At 64.1% G+C, this 20,949-nt stretch overlaps 6 protein-coding genes and 1 non-coding gene across 11 annotated transcripts; 2 read left to right on the top strand and 5 right to left on the bottom strand.

The window, feature by feature from the left end:
- Nucleotides 1–445: 445 nt before the first annotated feature.
- fbxl18 (F-box and leucine-rich repeat protein 18) lies at nt 446–4,916 on the bottom strand. Of its 2 annotated transcripts, none has more exons than XM_053852986.1 (7): nt 3,657–4,916; nt 3,111–3,305; nt 2,683–3,032; nt 2,072–2,207; nt 959–2,007; nt 681–899; nt 446–618 (listed from the first exon to the last, which is right to left on the bottom strand). In XM_053852986.1, exons 1-7 carry the CDS (start codon nt 3,696–3,698, stop codon nt 459–461), a joined length of 2,151 nt encoding a protein of 716 aa, XP_053708961.1. In that variant the 5' UTR covers nt 3,699–4,916; the 3' UTR covers nt 446–458. The 2 variants fall into 2 exon arrangements, with proteins under 2 accessions (XP_053708961.1, XP_053708962.1); XM_053852987.1 differs by having other exon boundaries at nt 3,449–3,755.
- Nucleotides 3,926–3,998, top strand: trnat-ugu (transfer RNA threonine (anticodon UGU)). Its single transcript has one exon. It is a non-coding gene; the product is annotated as a tRNA-Thr (tRNA).
- On the bottom strand, nt 4,913–7,141 carry actb1 (actin, beta 1). The gene is made up of 7 exons (XM_053853002.1): nt 6,996–7,141; nt 6,571–6,696; nt 6,270–6,509; nt 5,794–6,040; nt 5,537–5,728; nt 5,279–5,460; nt 4,913–5,214 (listed from the first exon to the last, which is right to left on the bottom strand). The coding sequence occupies exons 2-7, from the start codon at nt 6,691–6,693 to the stop codon at nt 5,071–5,073; spliced, it is 1,128 nt and encodes a 375-aa protein (XP_053708977.1). The 5' UTR covers nt 6,694–6,696; nt 6,996–7,141; the 3' UTR covers nt 4,913–5,070.
- Nucleotides 7,142–8,145: 1,004 nt separating this feature from the next.
- si:ch211-14k19.8 (mucin-17) lies at nt 8,146–12,419 on the bottom strand. The gene is made up of 10 exons (XM_053852973.1): nt 12,038–12,419; nt 11,569–11,889; nt 9,926–11,404; nt 9,699–9,787; nt 9,562–9,620; nt 9,341–9,498; nt 8,940–9,099; nt 8,676–8,867; nt 8,426–8,608; nt 8,146–8,368 (listed from the first exon to the last, which is right to left on the bottom strand). The coding sequence occupies exons 1-10, from the start codon at nt 12,078–12,080 to the stop codon at nt 8,146–8,148; spliced, it is 2,907 nt and encodes a 968-aa protein (XP_053708948.1). The 5' UTR covers nt 12,081–12,419.
- pin1 (peptidylprolyl cis/trans isomerase, NIMA-interacting 1) lies at nt 12,395–13,508 on the bottom strand. Its single transcript, XM_053853017.1, has 5 exons — nt 13,263–13,508; nt 12,971–13,053; nt 12,798–12,906; nt 12,623–12,733; nt 12,395–12,553 (listed from the first exon to the last, which is right to left on the bottom strand). The coding sequence occupies exons 1-5, from the start codon at nt 13,318–13,320 to the stop codon at nt 12,444–12,446; spliced, it is 471 nt and encodes a 156-aa protein (XP_053708992.1). The 5' UTR covers nt 13,321–13,508; the 3' UTR covers nt 12,395–12,443.
- A 45-nt stretch (nt 13,509–13,553) lies between these two features.
- ubl5 (ubiquitin like 5) lies at nt 13,554–15,220 on the top strand. Its single transcript, XM_053853018.1, has 5 exons — nt 13,554–13,884; nt 14,036–14,107; nt 14,412–14,495; nt 14,555–14,592; nt 14,732–15,220. Exons 2-5 carry the CDS (start codon nt 14,052–14,054, stop codon nt 14,773–14,775), a joined length of 222 nt encoding a protein of 73 aa, XP_053708993.1. The 5' UTR covers nt 13,554–13,884; nt 14,036–14,051; the 3' UTR covers nt 14,776–15,220.
- LOC128751768 (proto-oncogene vav-like) lies at nt 13,740–20,658 on the bottom strand. Of its 4 annotated transcripts, XM_053852982.1 has the most exons (28): nt 20,193–20,658; nt 20,014–20,130; nt 19,553–19,669; nt 19,434–19,495; nt 19,044–19,109; nt 18,882–18,981; nt 18,728–18,817; nt 18,449–18,517; nt 18,251–18,354; nt 17,971–18,070; nt 17,808–17,903; nt 17,656–17,724; nt 17,517–17,603; nt 17,375–17,460; nt 17,170–17,305; nt 16,993–17,102; nt 16,823–16,924; nt 16,672–16,766; nt 16,586–16,611; nt 16,441–16,471; nt 16,129–16,265; nt 15,985–16,050; nt 15,887–15,918; nt 15,709–15,819; nt 15,552–15,639; nt 15,376–15,484; nt 15,151–15,305; nt 13,740–15,079 (listed from the first exon to the last, which is right to left on the bottom strand). In XM_053852982.1, exons 1-28 carry the CDS (start codon nt 20,277–20,279, stop codon nt 15,026–15,028), a joined length of 2,502 nt encoding a protein of 833 aa, XP_053708957.1. In that variant the 5' UTR covers nt 20,280–20,658; the 3' UTR covers nt 13,740–15,025. The 4 variants fall into 4 exon arrangements, with proteins under 4 accessions (XP_053708957.1, XP_053708954.1, XP_053708955.1 ...); XM_053852979.1 differs by having other exon boundaries at nt 16,586–16,766; XM_053852980.1 differs by having other exon boundaries at nt 15,151–15,302; nt 16,586–16,766.
- Between the last annotated feature and the right edge of the window lie 291 nt (nt 20,659–20,949).

Below are 20,949 nucleotides of genomic sequence, written 5' to 3'. Positions count from 1 at the left end.
TGACCCTCACCCTAACCCTTAATCGAGATTGTAGAAGTAAAAAATGTAAAACGTTTTTAAAAAAACATGCACGCATGCGCTTTACCAGCCAACGTCAGTTGGTAAAACATGCGCAACTTCCGGTTCCAGTCCCGGAACCTCCGGCGGACCGCATCAGGCAGTGACGAGCACCAAACACGGTTCGGGCTCTCGCGCGGCGACACCAACACAGGAGGGAGGGAGGGAGCGAGAACGCGCTCAGCTCCTCGCTGCAGTCTGATCGACACGATCAGCGGTCGATCACACAGCCGAGTTCCAAAGTTCTCCTCGAGTGATTTCTGTCAGACGGACTCCACACAACAAGGAGTTTTCCGCCGACGCCCCCGAGTTCCTCTCACGACACTTGGGTTCAAGTCGGACGGTGCTGCTGCTGGAGTCAGTCAGAGGCAGCAGGAGGAAGCTTTATTTCAAGGTCATCGTCAAGCCGGCGACAGGCGCGGCGGCGGCTGAGCCACGTGACTCTGGAACAGCGTGATGGCGTCCAGCAAGGAGAGCGGGATGTCTCGGATGACGGACGGCAGCTCCTCGTGCTGCAGCGGGTAGACGACGGCGCTGAGGGCCGGGCGCTCGCCCAGGAACCTGCGGGCAGAGGACGCACGCTGGGGCTGGGTCCGGACGCCGCGCGCCAGCTGGCCACTCACCTGTCGCGGAGGCGCTTCTGCAGACTGCGGCAGGCCACCAGGGTTCCGCTCATGAACACGTGACACGTGACCACCAGGCGGCAGCGCTCCACGAAGCCCTCCAGGGCGGCGGGGTCAAAGGTGCCGCCGCGAGACACGATGCAGAGGCGCTGCAGCCGCGAGCAGCAGGACAGCGCCTGGAAGAAGGCGGCGTCGGCCTCCAGGTGGGGCTGCTCCAGCCTGGGCACACGGGAGGAGGGTCAGTCAGGGGCCGGCGCCCGCGGCCGGCGCGCCCTCACCTGAGCTCCCGCAGCTGTCGGCACTGCCGGAGAGCGTCCAGCAGGGCGGCGCTGTAGTTCATGACCTTCAGCGAGCCGATGTTGGCCAGCGACAGCGCCCGCAGGTCGCCGCAGCTCCGGGCCAGCTGGACCAGGCCGGTGCCCCTCAGCACGCCGGGAAGGCCGGCCAGCGTCAGGCGCCTCAGGCCGGGCGAGGCGGCCAGGGCGGCCAGGTGGGCGTCGCCCACTCCCCGGGACCACTCGCACACACCCCGCGGCTCCACGCGGGCGCGGCCGCACGGCTCCAGCCGCGGCAGCGCCGAGACGAAGCCCGCGCCCGTGACCTCCAGCGTGTCCAGGGCGCGGCAGGCGGCCAGCAGGTGAGCGCTGCCGGAGTGGGAGGAGCCCGAGTCGGGGCTGTAGACCTGCAGGCCCAGGCGCGGCGCTCTGTGGAAGGCGGCGGCGGCGGGCGGCGGCCTCGGCGCAGAGCAGGGCGGAGGGTCGAGGCGGTCCGACAGAGCGCAGGCAGGCAGGCTGAGGCAGCGCAGTCGCCCCAGTCGGGCCAGGCTGGCGCACAGGTGCTGGCCGCCGCCACCGTCGTCGTGGTGATAGTGCGTGTGCATGAGGTTCAGGTGCTTGAGGTTCCTGCAGGCGTCCACCAGGCGGCTCAGCGTGCTCCAGCTCAGCGGCCCGTCGGCACCGCGGCTCTCCGAGTACGGGCTGTGGTTGATGCCGCTGAGGTTGAGGCTGGTCAGCCGGCCCGGGTCCTTGACTCCGCCCTCCAGCAGCAGCCGGAACACCTGGGGCAGCAGGGCGGGGCAGCGGCTGAAGCTCAGGTGTCGGGGGCTGCTGCCCTCCAGCGCCTCCTGCAGGGACGGCGGGTCCAGCCAGGACCGGGGCAGCTGCAGCGCCTCCAGGCGGCCGCCGCGGCCCAGCGCGCCGGTCAGAGAGGGCGTGGCGGGCCAGGGCGCGGGGGAGGGGCCGGGGATGGAGACCAGGAAGACGGTGAGGTGCTCGGGAACGTGGACGCTGAAGACGGCCAGGTAGAGCAGCAGCAGCGTCTGGTTCACCTGCAACAGCCACAGGAGGCTCAGAGGCGGGTGGCGGGCGGGCGAGCGGCGGCGGGCGGCTCACCTCGCCCGGGGCCAGTCTGGCCGTGAACTCCCGCAGGTGCTGGTAATGCGGCACGCTGCTCTGCCCCACCATCAGCTGGCAGCTGACCCCCTCGCCCTCCCGGGTCACGTCGCTGATGTCAAACTGCAGCATCAACCTGCGGAGACGGGCACAGGCCGCACTCAAACTCCTGCCCCGGGTGAGCACAAAAACAACCTGTCAAACTCCCCGAACACCCAGGTGAGCGGAGTGGCTGGCCAGGGTGAGGCTGGCGGACAGACGCACTCACTTCAGCGAGTCATGTTTTGGCTGCAGCAGCCGGCAGGAAAGAGGCGGCTCTCTCTCACCAGACGGTTCATTGTGATCATTTCTGACCTCTGGATCTGGACTTCACCGAGTCCCATCTCTCTGACCGTGTGGTGAGAGCAGCGTGATCCCGACGCACATCACCAGGCCGTGAAACGCCGGTTCACATCTGAGGCGCCGGCCTGCGGAGCGGCCCGGGGGTCGTGACCCCAGTGACGCGCGGCTGATGCCGACTTACTTGAGACCTGCTCCGCCGTGGGCCACAGCAGGGGGCGCAGTGTGGAAAGCGCCCGAGCGGTGACATCAGCGCTCAGAGCTCCGCCTACCTGCGCAGCTGTGGACAGCAGGGCACCACGCCGTAGCTGGGCGTCAGCAGCGTCTGCCGCAGCTCGCCGAGCCGGCTCAGCCCGTCCACGGCGTCGGAGCTCAGCTGGGCGGCGTTGAAACCCGGCGCCACGTCGAAGGCCAGCGAGCGCAGCAGCTTGAGGCCGGACAGGAGGCGGGACAGACGGACAGACGTGAGGCGACAGCCGCTGACGTCCAGCCGCGTCAGCGACCTGCAGCGTGACACGCGCTCCAAGGTGGCGCCCGAGAGCCAGTAGACGCCGTTGAGGCTGAGAGACGTCACGTGCACCGACAGCTGCTTCAGCAGGCGCCGCACCGCCGCGTCGTCCGCCTGAGGGGAGAGCGCAGCGGGTCAAGGCGTGGCTCCGGGGCCAGCCACGGCACGGCCGCCGCCGCCGCTCCTCCTCACCGTGTGCTCCTCCGACAGGCTGACGTGCGTCAGCAGACTCTTGTCGCAACACAGCGACTTGAACTTGCGACAGACGGGGGCCACGTTGGTCAGAAGGTCCGGGACCGGCACGTGGCGCAGGATGCACAGCAGGATCTCGTCCGACAGGTCTGACATCCCGGCGGCGGGCTGCGACGAGTCCTGGCCCTCTGGAGCCTGTGGAGCAGCAGGTCAGCCACAAGTCAGTGAGGCGCCACAAGTCAGTGAGGTGCGAGCTGCAGCGCCCTCTTCGGGTCAGACTGCCACGATGAGGCCGAGACCGTGACGGCGTTTGGCTCGCTGACAACTACATCACGTGCCTCGCTTCGTCACGCCATCGTCGACCCGCGTCTCCACCTGCTGCCCGAGAGCAACACACGCCCGACACCGAGGTGGAGGCGGAGTCCACAGTGCCAAGTTGGATCACGTCGATTTGTGGAGCGAACTGGCTGAAGTTCCGAGCGACATCCGGACGTCACGCCTCACCGTGGTCCCCACGTCTGGACGCCATGTGCGTCGCGCTCTCACCTGGGAACTGCGTGCGCCACCCGGAGCCTCACACGCGCTCATCGTCCTCTGAGGCAGATTATGATCCCGCGCTCCTCAGACACCACCGGAGCCGCGTTCAGCCCGGACGAGTTGAGCTGTGACACAGACACGGACGCTTTTAGCGGTGCACCGCCTCAACTAGTTTGACGCCGAATGATGTCTGTGAGAAACATGGTCACAGAGACGAAGCGGGAACCAAGGCGGCCGGGGTCACCGTCAGGCGCGTGCACGCGGCCGGCCTGCCGCCAGGCCTCATAGCTCAGCGGTTAGAGCACTGGTCTTGTAAACCAGGGGTCGCGAGTTCAATTCTCGCTGGGGCCTGAGCTTCTTTTGCGCTGGAGGCGAGTGCATGAACCGCTCCAGTGACGGTGGAGGGATGGAACTGGCCGCACCACGTGACCGCTCCAGGAAGTGGATCGAGCGGTTCAGCTGCGGGTTGAAGAAACGTTTGTCAGGCGAGCAGCCTGTTGTCATGGAACCATGGGGAAGGAGACAGCGTCCCCTGCTCTGGGAACAGTTGCCAACAAGGTCAGGACGATGGGCCACAGGTGTCGGGCTCAGACAGTCCAAACACAGTTGGAAAAAAAACAGCTCGTGTCGAATGAAAATAACTGAGATCAGATGTGTGTGCGCATGCTCGCAGAAGCTTATGTTTCATGTCCGCTTGGTGGCGCCAGAGCGCGAGTGAACCTTCTCCAAGCGTCGACTCGTGACTCGAAGCAAGTCGTGAGTGCTTCAAGAAGCTTCACCTCACCATGACTCATGATGACCAAACAAGTCTGTCACCCACCAGGGACCACAGGTTCAAAGGTCACATCCTCCTCCATCAGCGCACAGTGGCAGGACTCCACGTGTGAGGCGTCCTCAGCTGCAAACCCAGATGCTGACGGGCAGAAGACCAGGGTCCCAGCAGCAGGGGACAGGAAAGAACGAGGCCCCGGGGTCCCTCTCCTCAGAGCGCAGGTCAGGTGGCCCCGGCGCCCCCTGAAGGCCAAACACTTGCTCCACAGAGATTCAGACGTGTGCGCTTTATTGGTTGTTGTGGACCTCCAGCACAAACCTACATACAAGAAGCTGGGTCTGTTGCATCATGACAAACTGGACCAGAATCTTTAAGGCCGAGTACAAAAAAAAAAAACCCAAAACAACAACAACAGAGTATAATTTACAATTGGAGCCACACAACAGCTCGGAGCGACAGCAGAGAACAAACCTTCATAGAAGTGGTGAACAAAGACATCTGGAATGACCTACACAAACACAATGGTCCTGACATTCACACGGCTCTGGACGCGCAGGTCCCCCACCAGGGGGCATAGTGACGAGGCCATCGGTCCAGTGAGGCGCCACCAGCCCCGTGTGTTGGCAGCAGTGCGTCGCCACCAGAGTCTCTTTAGAAGCACTTCCTGTGCACGATGGAGGGGCCGGACTCGTCGTACTCCTGCTTGCTGATCCACATCTGCTGGAAGGTGGACAGCGAGGCCAGGATGGAGCCTCCGATCCAGACCGAGTACTTCCTCTCTGGAGGAGCGATGATCTGGGGAGAGGGGAAGACGGGTCAGCCGAGGGGGCTCTGCCACGCCGGCGCTGCCGGGGCTCACCTTGATCTTCATGGTGGTGGGAGCCAGAGCCGTGATCTCCTTCTGCATGCGGTCCGCGATGCCCGGGTACATGGTGGTTCCTCCGGAGAGCACGGTGTTGGCGTACAGGTCCTTGCGGATGTCCACGTCGCACTTCATGATGCTGTTGAAGGTGGTCTCGTGGATGCCGCAGGACTCCATACCTGAGGAGCAGGAGGAGGAGGAGCAGAGGTCAGCCTCCCCGCAGGCCCAGCGCCAACACCTGGGGCCACCACCTACCCAGGAAGGAGGGCTGGAACAGGGCCTCGGGGCAGCGGAACCTCTCGTTGCCGATGGTGATGACCTGGCCGTCGGGCAGCTCGTAGCTCTTCTCCAGGGACGAGGAGGAGGCGGCGGTGCCCATCTCCTGCTCGAAGTCCAACGCCACGTAGCACAGCTTCTCCTTGATGTCGCGCACGATCTCGCGCTCGGCTGCAGGACCACACCGTCAGTTGGCGGCAGCCCGCCCGCCCGCCCGCCCGCCGCCGGCCACTCACCTGTGGTGGTGAAGCTGTAGCCGCGCTCCGTCAGGATCTTCATGAGGTAGTCGGTCAGGTCCCGGCCCGCCAGGTCCAGACGCAGGATGGCGTGCGGCAGAGCGTAGCCCTCGTAGATGGGCACCGTGTGGGTGACGCCGTCGCCGGAGTCCATGACGATGCCGGTGGTGCGGCCGGAGGCGTACAGCGACAGCACGGCCTGGATGGCCACGTACATGGCCGGGGTGTTGAAGGTCTCGAACATGATCTGCAGAGACGGACGAGACGGTCAGTCGGGCGGGTCAACACGCCGACATGCTGCGGTGATGAGAAACATGCCCAGTCACAGCACAAGATAAAGACCTGACGCGCCTCAGAGCAAAGACTCGGCTCAGGACAGAGAAACCTGAAGATGGAGGAGCAGGAGGAAACCAGGGGGTGAGCAGGGCATCAGGAGGAGAGGAGGCGGCGGCGGCGGCGGCGGCGGCGGCCCTTACCTGGGTCATCTTCTCCCTGTTGGCCTTGGGGTTGAGCGGCGCCTCCGTCAGCAGCACCGGGTGCTCCTCAGGCGCCACCCGCAGCTCGTTGTAGAAGGTGTGGTGCCAGATCTTCTCCATGTCGTCCCAGTTGGTGACGATGCCGTGCTCGATGGGGTACTTGAGGGTCAGGATGCCCCTCTTGCTCTGCGCCTCGTCCCCCACGTAGCTGTCCTTCTGGCCCATGCCCACCATCACGCCCTGCAGGGGGCGCAGCGGTCAGCACACCCGCAGCACCGGGGCTCGCGCAGGGGCCACCCACCTGGTGCCGGGGCCGTCCCACGATGGAGGGGAACACCGCGCGCGGAGCATCGTCTCCTGCGAAGCCGGCTTTGCACATGCCGGAGCCGTTGTCCACGACCAGGGCGGCGATTTCGTCTTCCATGTTCTGCGGAGACGGTCAGCGAGTCGGTCAGGAGGAGGCGGTGCAGCGCGACCGCGGGGGGGCGCTGGCTCGGTCTGACCGTGGCCATATAAGGCAACAGCCAGGACACCGAGCCGCGGCCACTCCCGCGGTCCGCACGCCCAGGCGCGCGCGCGCGCGCGCGACTGCAGCACGACCCGAAGCCGGCGTTAAACCCTTCTCCGAACTCGAACGCGCCACTTCCGGACGGCGTCAACCGCAGCGAGCCGGTGCTCGATTAGTCTCGTCTGACAGGGAGAGAGAGCCCGAGCGGAGCCGCTTACCTGCGCGAGAAGGTGCCGCGGCTGCTGTGGTTCTCTCCGCCGGTGGCTCGACTGGACTGCGCCGGCTCCCGCCAGCCGCAGGCTTTAAACGCGCTCGTGCTGCGGCCCCTCTCCATAAAAGGAAAACTTTCCGCACAGAGGCCTCTGATTGGCTCAGCCCGGGCGGCTGGGCGTGGCCAGCGGAGATCACAGCGATGAGCTCCGATCAGGAGGAGGAGGGGGAGGGGGGTCAAACATGGAGTGTGTGTGAGAGGTGAGAGGTGAGAGTCCCGCGGCTGCGGTCCGCAGGAGCCGGCGAGTCCCGCTCACCTCACTGGCCACGCTGCCGTCACCACGGTTCCCAGGGTCCAGACTGACCACACGCGCTTGTATTGCCATCCCTGTGGGGGCACCTCTCATCGCCCTGCCCCCAGCCCCCCCCCCAAACCCCCGGCTCACCTGGACCAGACTGGAACCCAGTGACTTCAAAGTCTTGATCCTCAAATGGAGGTTTGAACCTGAGGTCCCCAGCCAGCCACAGCAGGGTCACACCTGCTTCAGGTGACTTCCCCCTCCATCCTCCAGGCGCTGACAGGAAGTGACACGGCGTGTCTGCAGACAAGCGGCTCAGAGGGACTCTGGAGGTCAGAGGTCAGTGAGCTCAGCAGCTCGCTCGCACGCACGCACGCACGCACAGAGAGTCCGGCGTCCATCCCTTGAAGAGAGCGTTGGACGGCGTCCATATAAGGAGATATTGGAGCAGGTCACATGCCTGGGCCGGGTCACGTGACCGCTGTGAGGAAATGAATGGATCCTCTCTTTTTAAGGGAGTGTATGTGAAACGTGTGTGTACGAGAGAGTGACTCCTCCAGCGCAAGAGTCTTGAAACTTTCCACTGCTTTCTCAGTGTTTCCTGTCATCCAACCTGGGAGTGAGTCACGCCTGTTGCCGCCTCACATCACCGCCGTATATGGAAGAAGCTGCTCACCCTCGCGCTCTGATTTCCTCCCCGGCCGGCATCAGACCTGCGCCGCTTCCACTGTAGCGCCACCTGTGGGACACGGCCCTCGTCCGTTCCTGGCTGGTCATGTGACCCCGTGATGAACGCTGAAGCCCAGTGTCTGAGGAGGAGCAGCGGGTCCACAGGACGGAGAGGAGCCCACAGGTTTGATCAGCTTTTATTTCTGCTGGACAGAGGCTCCAGGGCCTCACAGCAGGACCCGGGCCTGGACTCCCGGGACTCCAGCTCCACCGAGGCACTCGCCAGCTGCTGCAGCAGCGGGAAGGGCGTCCAGTGGATGGGCTCCAGGGTCCAGCTGCAGACGGAGAGGTCGCTGACCTTGCCGGAGTCCAGGGCCGCGTCGGCCTCGCTGCCCCGCCGCCCCGTCTGAGCGCTGCCGACACAGAGCCGGACGTCAGCGGCCGGCCCTGCAGGGGGCGGCGTGCCTCACCTGTACACCGTGTTGAGGTGGCTGGGGCAGGTGGACGGCAGCGACAGCGTGTCGTCATGGTAACAGCAGGGCCGCTCCGGCGCCCGCAGGTGCAGCAGCTCGTCACCGTCGTCCAGTGAGTCCGCCGAGCCGCGCGCCCACAACCGAGCCGACAGCTCGTCGAAGCGGTCGAACCTGTGGTAGCTGGACACGGCCGGCCGGGTCAAAGGTCAGCGCAAGAACCCCACAGCCCGACTCTCACCATGCTCACCTGCTGCGGGTCTGCTCCACCTTGGCCCGGATCAGAGCCGCTCTGTAGCGCCTCACCGCCGCCAGGGCCAGCGCGCCGATGACGGCCGCCACCAGGAGCACGCCGGCCAGGCACATGCCCACCAGCCGCGCCCGAGTCATCCGGACCTCGCAGCGCCGACCCATGAACCAGAAGTCGTCTCCCACCAGGCACCTGCCGCACACCACACCTGCGTCACCTGTGGCCGGGGGTGTGTGTGTGTGTGTGTGTGTGTGTGTGTGTTACCGGCAGACGGGCAGGTGCTGCGTGTGGTGTGTGCACAGGCCCTGGTGCTGGCAGTGGTCGCTGTGGCAGACGGAGGAGCAGCTGAAGTTTCCAGACCGGGAGCGACAGTTGAAGCCTGCAGGACACTGAAGCAGCCAGTGGCACACGTCGGCGTGAAGCCCTGCACAGGTGAGGTCACACGGCGCAGGTGAGGTCACACGGCGCAGGTGAGGCCACACGGCGCAGGTGAGGTCACACGGCGCAGGTGAGGTCACACGGCGCAGGTGAGGCCACACGGCGCAGGTGAGGTGAGGTCACACGGCGCAGGTGAGGTCACACGGCGCAGGTGAGGCCACACGGCGCAGGTGAGGTCACACGGCGCAGGTGAGGCCACACGGCGCAGGTGAGGTCACACGACTCACCTCCCACCGTGATGTTGCTGAGCCTGGACTTCCTGAAGAGCGTCCCGTCACGGAGCGCCAGATCCAGGCCGGTGGTGTGCAGCAAGGAGGCCGAGGAGCCCATCCACTGGAGGGCGCCACTGGTGCGGAACTCCAGCAGACTCTGCACCGCGCGCCCGCTGAAACGGCAGCTCCTTCATCTCACCCTCCGCCCGACCGCACAGGCCCCGCCCCCCACTCACCTGCTCCAGACGTCCAGCACCCGGGTGAATCCTGCCGCCCTCTGCAGGTACGGCGCCACCTGAGCGCCACAGAAGCGCGTGAACACCGGCCCGGCCCACCGCCCGCGCGTGTGTGTGTGTGTGCGTGTGAGCCTGACCCAGGCTGAAGTGGCCTCCTGCAGACCTGCGGGTGCAGCGGCTCTGGGATCTTCCACCACCATCTGCAGCAGCAGCTCCACCGTCTTCACTGCACAGGAGAACATCGCACTCATCTCCCGCTCTGCTCCGCTCCCAAACACACCCTGCAGCCTCTCCTTCTACCAGCAGATGCCGCCACACCGACCTCACCAGCGACCCTTTGACCCCTGACCCTGCCCTTCCTCACCTCTGATGGTGGCTGGCTGGTCTGGAACGATGAAGAACTTGGGTGGAGGAGAGCGAGGTCCGCTGCTGGTGACCGGCCCGGGAAGCATCTTCTGGGAGGTGGAGGCTGCCCGTCCAGGGAGGCTGGCGGTGGGCGGCGCCGCGCCCTCGCGGGGGCCCCGCTCAGTCGGGGGTCCCTCTCTGTGAGGAGTGACGGTCCAGACCCGGGCAGGTGTCCCGAGCTCAGGGGAGACAGTCAGCTCGCTGGTTGTCAGGGGCAACGCCCGTGTTTGAGAGACTGAGCCCAGTTGGTCTGTGAGTGAGTCCACGGTGGGCGGAGCCACAGAGTCCGAGGTGTGTGGGTCCACGGTGTGTGGGTCAGTGGTGTGTGAGTCAGTGGTGTGTGAGTCCGAGGTGTGTGGGTCCGAGGTGTGTGGGTCCGAGGTGTGTGAGTCAGTGGTGTGTGGGTCCGAGGTGTGTGGGTCCGAGGTGTGTGGGTCCGAGGTGTGTGAGTCCACGGTGTGTGGGTCCGAGGTGTGTGGGTCCGAGGTGTGTGGGTCCGAGGTGTGTGAGTCAGTGGTGTGTGAGTCAGTGGTGTGTGAGTCAGTGGTGTGTGGGTCCGAGGTGTGTGAGTCCACGGTGTGTGGGTCCGAGGTGTGTGGGTCCGAGGTGTGTGGGTCCGAGGTGTGTGGGTCCGAGGTGTGTGGGTCCGAGGTGTGTGGGTCAGTGGTGTGTGAGTCAGTGGTGTGTGAGTCCGAGGTGTGTGGGTCCGAGGTGTGTGGGTCCGAGGTGTGTGGGTCCGAGGTGTGTGGGTCCGAGGTGTGTGGGTCCGAGGTGTGTGAGTCTGAGGTGTGTGGGTCCGAGGTGTGTGGGTCCGAGGTGTGTGAGTCTGAGGTGTGTGGGTCAGTGGTGTGTGAGTCAGTGGTGTGTGGGTCCGAGGTGTGTAGGTCCGAGGTGTGTGAGTCAGTGGTGTGTGAGTCCGAGGTGTGTGGGTCCACGGTGTGTGAGTCCACGGTGTGTGGGTCCGAGGTGTGTGGGTCCACGGTGTGTGAGTCCACGGTGTGTGAGTCCACGGTGTGTGGGTCCGAGGTGTGTGGGTCCAAGGTGTGTGGGTCCGAGGTGTGTGGGTCAGTGGTGTGTGGGTCCGAGGTGTGTGGGTCCGAGGTGTGTGGGTCCGAGGTGTGTGAGTCAGTGGTGTGTGAGTCCACAGTGTGTGGGTCCGAGGTGTGTGGGTCCACTGAGTGCGGGTTCACGGTGTGTGTGTGAGAGGCCACCGAGTGGAAAGAGAGTGGCGTGGCAGAGGCTCCAGATGTTTCCGCTCCATTGTTGGCTGCTTCCTCAGGAAGAGTTGTCCACTGTGGTGCTGGTGAGCAGGAGGCCGCCCGAGGACCCGGGTCTGCAGTGGTGGGACGGACTCTGACTTCCAAGTTGGTGACCCAGGACTCCTGAGGGACGGAGGTTCTTGGAGGCGGACTGGAGCGGTTCTGTTCACTGTTCAGAACTGGAGCACAGAAGAGGTGAGAGTGGCGCAGGTGGGCGCGCACGTGCACAGGCCGCATCTGAACAACACCGCCAGGGTCTGGCGCAGAGGCCCTGGTTGTGTCACGTGATCTGATGACAATATTGGATCAGAACTCCTGACCCGAGGCTGAGAGTTGCTCTCACCAGAGTACTGCAGCTGGATCACCTCTGCGGAGTCAGCTGATCCAGTCCAGGTCAGGTGCGCTCTGTCGCAGCCAGACAGCAGGATGGCGCCGGAGCGCTCCAGAACCGGGTCGCCGGGACATCCCGCCGTCACGCTCACGCCGCTCCCAGGGACCAGGCGCACGGCGCGGCCCTCCGGGAGGCCCAGGACCCAGAGGCAGGTCCGCTGAGGGGCCGGGCGGGTCACGTGACTCCGGATTCCAGGGATGATGAGAGAGACGTGACCCGCGGGCCGGTTCTGATCCAGACGGATGTCTCCGCCGCAGAGCGACCAGGTCTCATCTGAGGCGGGAAGAGCACACCAGTCGGTCCAACACGCGACGAGCAGCCTCGGATCACGTGACAGGGCAGCGTCCTCGCGGGGAAACGCGTCAACAGAAAACCTCGTTCGTGACAGCTCACCACCCAAAAGTTCGGAACCGAGCCTCACCTGTCGTGAAGACAAGAAGCAGCAGGCAAAGGTGGGGCTGCATTTCCCACTCAGATCAGATCTCACATCCAGACCTGGGCCCGGGTCAGAACCTGATCCGGGTGTCCTGTTCGTCCGAACCCTTTCGCGTCATCCGAATCCACGTGCGTGTGCGCGGACCTCCCCCCGGGCGGCTCCGCTGGCGCCACAAAGACGGCGGTCGCAGTCGAGAGCTCCCGCTGCGCTGCCGGTGTCCAGGACCGAGTGGCGGTGACGACGGGACTCTCCAGTGGATGACCGCATTTTCACAAGAGGGCGCCAACACTCCATCTGCTCCGTGGAGTTGTGGTGAAGCAAATCAGGAGAGAAGACCGCGCCTTAGAAAAGTGACTTTTATTGGCTCTGTGCAGGGTCACGTGACCGGCCTTCAGCCGGTGCGCAGGATGATGTGGACCCCCGAGTCGGTGTGGACCGGGCCGCTCATGTCGCCCACCTTGAGCGCGAAGGAGGCGTCTTCGAAAGGCTTCTGCATCTGACCTGCCAACCGAGCAGAGGCCGCGTGAGGGGCCGCTCACACCCGGGCCGCCGCCGCCGCCGCCGCCCTACCTCTGCCGAACAGGCCCAGGTCCCCGCGAGCCTTGGCCGAGCTGCAGTCGCTGAACTGAGACGCCAAAGTCTCGAAGGACTCCTTCCCTGAGCGGATCTGCTCGATGTACTCTGAGGACACAAGGGCACACGCTCAGTCCGCGGGCCCCGCAGCGCGCCACCGCCTCTCACTCACTCTGGATCAGCTCCACCGCCTCCTCTTTGGACCTGGTGATGTTCTGCTCTCTCCAGGAGGACGGGCGGCGCGACTGGCTGTGCTTGACCAGCAGGTGAGAGCAGCGCACCTGAGGCAGACGGGCAGTCAGGTGAGGGGGGGGAGCGAGACACGGCAACCATCACTCAGTCCACCTTGTCCGGCTCGCCGCTGTCGTCGGCCACCGGCCTCTCCCACTGGCTGGCGTTGGTGCTGTGGTTGAAGTAGTAGGTCTTCCCTGGAGGACAGAGTCAGGAGCGGCAGGTGAGCCAACATGCACGGACGGTGACGGCGGACATCGCGCCGCTCCTCAGACGCCGTCGCCTCATCTGTGTAAAGCTCGAGTGCGGCACGTGTCGTTTAGAAGCGACGCTTTCATCAAGGCGCCGCCGACAGGCGCGGCTCGCCACCGGCCGCACCCGACAGCCACTCTGCGACCGTTCTCACCGGAGCTGCGGCTCATCCTCTTCTCCCAGCCCGCGGGGAGACCGTCCTCGTCCGCCATGGTTTTCACGAGCGCGTGTCGCAGGAGATCAGGTCGGCGGTTGTTGCAGAATGACAGGCGGAGCCGCAGCCTTGTTTTTGGAACAAGTCCCGCCCATTTGCGGCTGCTCCTGTGGAGCCATTGGCTCAACTGGTTCGTCGATCACAAGAGCGGACATTTCATTGGTCAGCAAACGCAGCGAGGGCGAGAGGAAGTTGTTGACCAGAGGCGGAAGTGACGTCATGAGACGCTGGTCAACCAGCCAGGAAGCTTGTTTTCAGCGTCGCCCTTTTTTCTTGCGCTGTTGTATCAGTGTCGTTATCGGTCACGACCGCAAACGACTCACGTCAACAATGAGACGCACACATGTTACAACAACTGACAACAGGTCAGCGAGCAGTGAAAAGAATGGCGCGCGGACGCAATACGCACGGCGGCGCTGTTGCGCCTGAGCGGGCTTGAAGAGCAGCGCCGACCACGAAGAAGAAGAAGAAGAAGAAGAAGAAGCAGGAAGACGCCGCTGCAGCTGAAACACTCGAGGAAAACCCGCTCTCTCTGGTTGATCCGCCGCGAGTGACGTGCGAGGCAAGTCTTGCGGCTTTTGGCGGGTCGCTTCTGTGACAGAAGGAGCGCGTTCTGCGGCGCCGGCGTCCGTTGTCGTTAGCATCGACGCCGTCAGCCTCCGGTTACGGTCTGCGGCTTGTTTGGAGTGTAACGTCGACATCTGTCTTTTCAGCCGAGACGCATCGACGATGATCGAGGTGGTGTGCAACGATCGCCTGGGTAAGAAGGTCCGGATCAAGTGCAAGTATCCTCCGCCGTCCGGTCTCGCCGAGGTGCTGGTGACGTCAGGTTTCGGATTGTGAGCGATGTGGTTCGAGTCCCTGACCCGGTGGCCTGTGACCCGGAGGGAGGTCCGGCTCGGTGCCCTGTCGCGCGGCGGGTGTGCGTCCCGCCCGTGTCACCGTCCTCGGGTCGCTTCTTTCTCCTCGGTCGGCCCGGTCACGTGACCCGCGGCAGCGTGTGGCGCTGGTGCGTCCTCTCCCTTGTGAGTGGCCGCCGGTGCCGGCAGAACGTTCTAGAGATGCGCCTCCTTAACCACGCGCCTCCAGCGGCGACGACACCATCGGGGATCTGAAGAAGCTGATCGCCGCCCAGACGGGAACCCGCTGGGACAAGATCGTCCTGAAGAAATGGTAAGGAGGTGAGCGTGGGTGGGGTGGTCCCCGGGCCCTGCTGACGTGTCCGTCTGCAGGTACACCATCTTCAAGGACCACGTGTGTCTGAGCGACTGTATCCTTGCTGTGTCTTTGTGAGGACCTGTGTGAGTTTTGGACGGAGTGAGGCAGGTCCCCACTGAGGGCTGGGCCACGGTGAAGCTCGTCCATGCGTGTGTTAGATGGTTCGCTGTCCTTGACGGTGGCATCACCAGACGAGATCCATGACGGCATGAACCTGGAGCTGTACTACCAGTGATCCCTGGAGCCGCGGCGCCGGCCGGCCATCTGTTTGTCTGTTTGGGTGTTTTGGAAATAAAGTTGCTATGGAAGTCACCACCGTATCTGCTGCGGTCTCTGCTGCAGGTCGACCGTGACGGAGGTCACGTGACCAGCCGAGGCAGAGCCCCCGGCTGGGCTGGCTGGGTCACATGACCCTGGAGGAAGGAACACGGCCAGAAGACTCTTGGATTCTTTATGGAGGAAACGAACACAGGAGGCCTGGTGGCTCAGCTGTAGTCGGAATAGTCTTCATCCACGTAGTTGGCGGGAAACAGGCCGACCTGCAGGAGAGATGGTCATCAAGCAGCCAGCTCGCGCGGTGCGGCTGCTGCGTGCGCGTGCGGGTCCTCACCCGGCCGTACACTTCCCCCTTCCACCACCCGCTGGCGCCCTTCTTGGACAGGATCCGAATGGTATCTCCTTCCCGCAGAGACAGTTCGGCGCGGTCTCGGGCGGAGAAGTCGTAGCGGGCCCGGGCCGTGCTGACGCGCTGTGTGCTGCCCCCTGCTGGAGACAGTGGGCATGAGTCGCGGCCCCTGGTTGGGTTCTCCGGGGTCCTCGTGGAACCGGAACGCACCCGGCGGCGCCGCGCTCTGCTCCGCCTCTTTGTACGGCGTGGAGAGCCGCAGGTCCAGGTCCTTGGTGCACTCCTTCAGGGAGGTCTTCTGGTAGAAGTGGACCATGTCCTGCCGGAGACAGCGCAGGGTCAGGGGGGCGGCGAGGGCGGTGGCGGCGGCGTCCGGCTGCACTCACGGCCAGACTCTTGAAGGCCTTCTTGTTGTTGATGCGGTAGAGGCCGCCGCTGGACGTCACCTTGATGTGGCGGACATCACCCTGGAACCTGCGGCGCGGCCGGACACGGCTCAGGACCCGGGCCACGTCAGAGCCGCTCACTTCGCATGACACTCACATGACGCTGATGGCAAACTCGCCGCCGTCCTTCTGCCGCACCAGGAAGGCGCCGTCGGAGCGCGAGAGCAGCAGGTTCCTGGAGGCCGCCCGGTCCAGGGTTCCAGCAAACCTGCGGAGTGGCACGGCGGTGAGGCCAGGTAGCCCCGCCCCCGGGCCCCAGGAGGACACATGCTCACCAGGCGAAGCTGGAGAGGTCCGGGCTCGGTCCCTGGAACAGAAGACAGGTTGAGATCCGGCTGGCCAAGCCACTTCCTGTCCAGGGCAGGAGACTCACCGACATGTAGGGCTGCACGGTGGCGGAGGGGAACCAGCCCAGCTGACCCGCCATCAGGTTCCTGCCCTGAGAGACACACACACACACACACAGTCAGCGCTCGCGCCGTGAGCCGAGCCGAGCCGAGCCGAGCCCCGCCCTCACCTCCCACCACGGCATGTGGGCCTCGGCCTGGGTCACTTCCACCACGTCGCCCACAGACAGCGAGAGCGGCTGGCCCACGGCGGCGGGCGGCGGCGGGAGGCCGCAGTAGTCCTGCCACACCTCCATCCTGGGGAGACCTGGGAGCAGCACCAGCGCAGCGCACACGCGGTCACATGACTCGGTCTGAGCGCTACAGTGACGGGATCGCGGCTTGACGAAGAGGCCGGGAGGTCACGAGGTCAGCGCTGGATCCCGGCCGCGTGGGCGGAGCCTGTGCTAAGGGGGTGGTTAGACGAGAGTGAAAGTTCTTACCGAAGCTGCCGGCGCTTCTGCGCGACGTGTTCTGCAGACACACAACAGGGAGGCGTGACTCACAAAACGCATCTGGTTCTGAGCCGGGGTCAGAACCAGTCCAGCAGAGTTACCCATAATTCCGTGGTCACACGCGCTCGCTCACCTTCTTGGACACCGCCGCCGCCGCGTCTGCAGGGGAGAGACCAGAGGGTGAGTCAGAGTCCGGGCCGCCTGGCGCCAGGTCCAGACCTGAGCCCCGTCCACAGGCACCGACTCTTCCTAAGCACTCCTTGTGGGCCGCCATCTTGCAGCGGGCGCAGCGGTAGCCCTGGTAGAAGATGCCGCTGCAGGAGGAGACGTCAGTGCCGGAGCCGAGGCGTGACCGTCGCGGCTGCGTTACCGGAGCAACATGGAGCAGGCCCTGCAGTACGCCGTCTCCTCGAAACAGTGCATCTGGAAGTCGTGGTTGTTGGCCGTGGCGTCCGGCGGACACATGTTGGACCTGAGGACGGCAGCGGAGCGGGTCAGGTGCCGGCGGCGGGCGGAGCGGGCGATGGCGTCATCACTCACAGAGCCATCTCAAACTGCTCCAGCCACTTGTTCTTCAACTCTCGGGTCTTGAAGATGAAATCGTAGCCACAGCCGCCGCGGCAGTGGAGCAGCAGGAAGAGGTGGGACCACTGCGCGCACACACACGCAGGCTCAGCGTCCGGCCGCCGCCGCCGCCGCGCGCGCCACTGCACCAACCTTCTTCCTCTGGCCGTCCGCGCCGGGCTCGTCCCGGACCTGGTAGTCCTGCAGGTGCAGGGTGCTCTTCAGCTCGAAGGTGTCGCCGCTCCGCTTCTTGCAGATGAACACGGCCTTGTCGAAGAGGAAGGCGTGCCTGACTCACACACACACACACACACGCAGGTGGGCGGCGGCGGAGGCAGAGGACACACCCACAACACACCTGTCCTGCTTGGACCTCCTCTCCGAGCTGCAGATCTTCAGCTCCCCGTCGATCTTGGGTCGGCCGAACATGGCCAGAGACTGGGTCTGTGGGGGGGAGAGGGGGGTGAGGGGGGGTGAGGTCACCGCGGCGCAGGCCTCACCATGTTCTCGATGGACAGCTGGAACGTGGTGATCTGTCGCACGATCTCGTTGTCTCTCTTCACCTCGTTGACACACTGAGCCAGATCCTGAGACAGACACATGAGACTCACCGACTGGCCTGAAGGGGGCGACACTCACTCTCATGGCGTCCAGAGCCGCTCGCAGGTTCTCCCTCTCTGCCGCGTCACTGGTGTGTTTCATCAGCTCCTGCGCCGACACAGGCCTTTCATCAGCTCCTGCGCGGCACGCGTCTCTCTCTCTCTCTCACACACACACACACACACACACACCTGGAGCAGCAGGTGGTACTTCAGCACCCTCTGCATGGGAACCATCAGCAAGTCTCTCAGGCAGAACCTGCCGCTGTTGGCTCGCTTGGAACACTCCTGCCGCACAAGAGCAGCTGGGTCACCACAGGGCAGGGGCCCAGGAGCCGCGTGGGCCGAGCCTCACCTCCAGCTTCATGCGCACGTCCTCCTTGCTGAGGGACAGGTGGTCCAGACGTTTGGTGGCTGCCTCCACCTGGCTGCAGTAGCGGCCGTAGAGAAGAAGCCTGAGCAGAACCAGACGCAGGAGAGTGAGGGCGGGGTGGGGAGGGGAGGAGGAGGAGGAGGAAGAGGAGAGGAGGAAGATGAGGAGGAGAGGAGGAGGAGGAGAGAGGAGGAGAGAGGAGAGGGAACATGAGGAGGAGGAGGAGGAGGAGGTGAGGTGAGGGGCGGGGGAGGGAGCGCACCTCTCCTTGTAGCTGAGGAAGACCTGGTACAGATCCCTGCCGTTGTTGTTGATGACGGAGTCTTGAATTTCAGCCAGGAGGTCTTGATGTGTGTGGCTCAGCTCCTACACACACACACACACACACACACACACACACGTCCAGTGTCCAGCTCGGAGCCTTCACACCTTCACCAGCATCCAACAGACGGAGAGGAACCTGGACGTTGATGAAGATGGTCTCCAGGTCCTGATGGCAGAGGTACCTTTCCAGAGGCTTCTTGAAGTGCTGCGTCGGACAAGAGTCTGAGCTACGCCTCAGCTTGTGAGGACCAACCCCGGTCAAGCCACAGTTGACTTAGGTGAGGACTGTTGAGCCGGACCCCACAAGGTTCGGCCTCAACCTGAGGTTCAAACCTCACAATAACTGTGTCTCACCTTGGGAAAGGGAGGTCCTCACAAGGGCAGAGGTAGGAGTGTGTGTGTGTGTGTGTGTCACCTGCAGGATGGAGTGCAGTGTGTGTGAGTACTTCTCCTCCGTCTGTCTGATCTCCAGAAGACAACACTCTCGTCTGTCCACCACCTTCTGCTGCAGACGCACCACCAGGACCATGAGCCTCCCACACACCTCCCAGCAGCCAGAGGAGCCTCACCGCCGGCTGCAGCTCGTCCGCCCTCATGAGGTCCTCGTAGATCTCGTCCACCTCGTCCTCCATCAGGTCACAGAGGTCGTGGTCTTCGTCCAGTGTGTCGCTGAAACACACGCGCGTCCTGTCAGAGACTGGAGCAGCGGACAGCAGAGGGCGCTCACTCACTCCATCAGGTCCGACAGGCCCGTGTAGATCTCGTCCTCGGGTCTGGAACCTTCCGCAGGGAACGGACTGCAGCAGAGCGGGGGAGAGTCAGGGGGAGTCAGAGTGGAGAGTGACGGGGGGAGAGTCGTGGGGGAGAGTCAGAGTGGAGAGTCAGGGGGAGAGTCGGGGGGGAGAGTCAGAGTGGAGAGTGATGGGGAGAGTCAGGGAGGAGAGTCGGGGGAGAGTCAGAGAGGAGAGTCAGGGGGAGAGTCGGGGGGGAGAGTCAGAGTGGAGAGTCAGGGGGGAGAGTCAGAGTGGAGAGTCAGAGGGGAGAGTCAGAGTGGAGAGTGACGGGGGGAGAGTCGGGGGGGAGACAGAGGGGCCAGAGTGAGGGGGCGGAGTCTGACTCACTGGACTCCTGAGATGCGCCGAGCCCCAGCAGAGTAGGAGAGGACGGACAGCGTGTCCAGGACCTGCAGCAGGGTCAGAGGTCAGCACCACCTCCCACCACTGGTGCCTGAGCCTCTCACCTTGGCAAAGTCTCGCACGTCGAAGAGGTCGAAGGCGTCAAACAGCTGGCTCTTCTTCAGCTGGAACTTCTCCTGAGAGACGCGCAGGAACATCTGGATGTTCTTCAGACACAGCAGCTGAGGCACAAGCAAAGAGGCGCTGATCACCTTCATCACCATCATCATCATCATCATCGTCATCATGTGGCTACCTCCCTTCACCCAGCCGCTCCCCCTGAACACACAGCTCACCTGAACCAGGACTGTAGACCAGACTGGAACCCAGTTGAAGGTTGAACCCTCAAATGGAGACTGAACCCAGTGAGGACCAAGTGCACACACTCACAGATGGAAAGTTGCATGTTCATGGGTGAGTGAGTGAGTGAGTGAGTGAGTGAGTGAGTGAGTGAGTGAGTGAGAGGGTGAGTGAGTGAGTGAGTGAGAGGGTGAGTGAGTGAGAGGGTGAGCGAGTGATGCTGTACCTGGGACATCTGCGGCCGCAGGTTGATCTCCCTCAGGTCGACGGCTTGCGGCAGCAGGTTGTTGAGGAGCTGACACAGCAGGACACCATCTTTGAGGGCCTGCGCCAAGTCGCACACCTGAACACAGCCAGCACCACCTTACACACTGGTCTGCAGGGGCCTCAGCGAGCACCACCCACCTGAGCAGCCGGCCTGCTGACGCGGTGGTTCTGGGGAAGGACTCGGCACTGGATGAGCCAGGCGGCACACTGGCGCCACAGCTCCATCTCGGGTTCCTGGCCGGTGAGAAGACGCGGCGGCGCGTGCAGCAGGTCAGAGATCCGGCTTCCTGAGACGACGAGCGGCAGAAGCCGAGGAGCTGCTCCGACCGCCTCTCTCCACCGCCTCGCCGACTCCTTCTTCCGTGCTTGTTGTTCTGCAGCGCGGCGCTGCTGCAGGCCCACAACTTCCTCTTCTCTGATTTTCACACAGTCACACACACACACACAGAGTCACACAGCTGCTGTGCGCAGACATCTGAGACGCGCCGCTCCCTCTGCTGCCCTCTGGTGGCCAACAACAGCCGTGGCTCTCTGGATGGCTCCACTCCAGGTCTCAGATGCCAGAGCTGCTCTGACAGGAGTCACCAGTGCAGAGCAGCGTGTGGGACCTGGCACGGCGAGTCTTCTGCAGGTGGCTCAGGGTTTGTGCTCTCCAGCTCTGTCTCAGATGCCTGCCCCCCCCCCCCCCCCCTCCTCTGACTGGCTCTCCACAGGTGGGTGTCACATTCCCTCTGGGCTGCAGAGTCAACAGACGCCCGGAGCACAGGCTCCTCCACTCCTGCTCTGAAGACATGAGGAGGTGAGTCCCAGGCCTCCTTCAAGCCCTCCTCCCCACCTCTGACTCACTCTGCTCACGCACACACTCCTCGCCTACTGTTCCCTCCCTCCTCCTGAT

This window comes from Synchiropus splendidus, unplaced genomic scaffold (genome assembly GCF_027744825.2).
Source record: "Synchiropus splendidus isolate RoL2022-P1 unplaced genomic scaffold, RoL_Sspl_1.0 HiC_scaffold_37, whole genome shotgun sequence".
NCBI classification, from domain to species: domain Eukaryota; kingdom Metazoa; phylum Chordata; class Actinopteri; order Syngnathiformes; family Callionymidae; genus Synchiropus; species Synchiropus splendidus.
Note: the sequence above shows the minus strand (reverse complement) of the source record. Positions and strands in the feature narration are given on the sequence as shown.

What these genes read in the sequence shown, in the direction of transcription:
- fbxl18 (XM_053852986.1), bottom strand. Translation starts at nt 3,698, where the DNA reads ATGAGCGCGTGTGAGGCTCCGGGTGGCGCACGCAGTTCCCAG. An exon ending in TGCTGTCCACAGCTGCGCAG is followed by an intron (nt 2,208 to 2,682) that starts GTAGGCGGAGCT and finishes CCGTCTCCGCAG; the next exon opens with GTTGATGCTGCAGTTTGACA. An exon ending in CAGAAGCGCCTCCGCGACAG is followed by an intron (nt 619 to 680) that starts GTGAGTGGCCAG and finishes CTCTGCCCGCAG; the next exon opens with GTTCCTGGGCGAGCGCCCGG.
- actb1 (XM_053853002.1), bottom strand. Translation starts at nt 6,693, where the DNA reads ATGGAAGACGAAATCGCCGCCCTGGTCGTGGACAACGGCTCCGGCATG. An exon ending in TGGGACGGCCCCGGCACCAG is followed by an intron (nt 6,510 to 6,570) that starts GTGGGTGGCCCC and finishes CGCCCCCTGCAG; the next exon opens with GGCGTGATGGTGGGCATGGG. An exon ending in ACAGGGAGAAGATGACCCAG is followed by an intron (nt 6,041 to 6,269) that starts GTAAGGGCCGCC and finishes CCGTCTCTGCAG; the next exon opens with ATCATGTTCGAGACCTTCAA.
- si:ch211-14k19.8 (XM_053852973.1), bottom strand. Translation starts at nt 12,080, where the DNA reads ATGCAGCCCCACCTTTGCCTGCTGCTTCTTGTCTTCACGACAG. An exon ending in CCAGCCAGCCACCATCAGAG is followed by an intron (nt 9,788 to 9,925) that starts GTGAGGAAGGGC and finishes TCTCCTGTGCAG; the next exon opens with TGAAGACGGTGGAGCTGCTG. An exon ending in CAGCAACATCACGGTGGGAG is followed by an intron (nt 9,100 to 9,340) that starts GTGAGTCGTGTG and finishes TCACCTGTGCAG; the next exon opens with GGCTTCACGCCGACGTGTGC.
- pin1 (XM_053853017.1), bottom strand. Translation starts at nt 13,320, where the DNA reads ATGGCGGACGAGGACGGTCTCCCCGCGGGCTGGGAGAAGAGGATGAGC. An exon ending in ACAGCGGCGAGCCGGACAAG is followed by an intron (nt 12,907 to 12,970) that starts GTGGACTGAGTG and finishes CGTCTGCCTCAG; the next exon opens with GTGCGCTGCTCTCACCTGCT. An exon ending in GGCGGTGGAGCTGATCCAGA is followed by an intron (nt 12,734 to 12,797) that starts GTGAGTGAGAGG and finishes TTGTGTCCTCAG; the next exon opens with AGTACATCGAGCAGATCCGC.
- ubl5 (XM_053853018.1), top strand. Translation starts at nt 14,052, where the DNA reads ATGATCGAGGTGGTGTGCAACGATCGCCTGGGTAAGAAGGTCCGGATC. An exon ending in AAGGTCCGGATCAAGTGCAA is followed by an intron (nt 14,108 to 14,411) that starts GTATCCTCCGCC and finishes ACGCGCCTCCAG; the next exon opens with CGGCGACGACACCATCGGGG. An exon ending in CCACGTGTGTCTGAGCGACT is followed by an intron (nt 14,593 to 14,731) that starts GTATCCTTGCTG and finishes TGGCATCACCAG; the next exon opens with ACGAGATCCATGACGGCATG.
- LOC128751768 (XM_053852979.1), bottom strand. Translation starts at nt 20,279, where the DNA reads ATGGAGCTGTGGCGCCAGTGTGCCGCCTGGCTCATCCAGTGCCGAGTC. An exon ending in TCAGCAGGCCGGCTGCTCAG is followed by an intron (nt 20,131 to 20,192) that starts GTGGGTGGTGCT and finishes GGCTGTGTTCAG; the next exon opens with GTGTGCGACTTGGCGCAGGC. An exon ending in CGGACGGCCAGAGGAAGAAG is followed by an intron (nt 17,103 to 17,169) that starts GTTGGTGCAGTG and finishes GTGTGCGCGCAG; the next exon opens with TGGTCCCACCTCTTCCTGCT.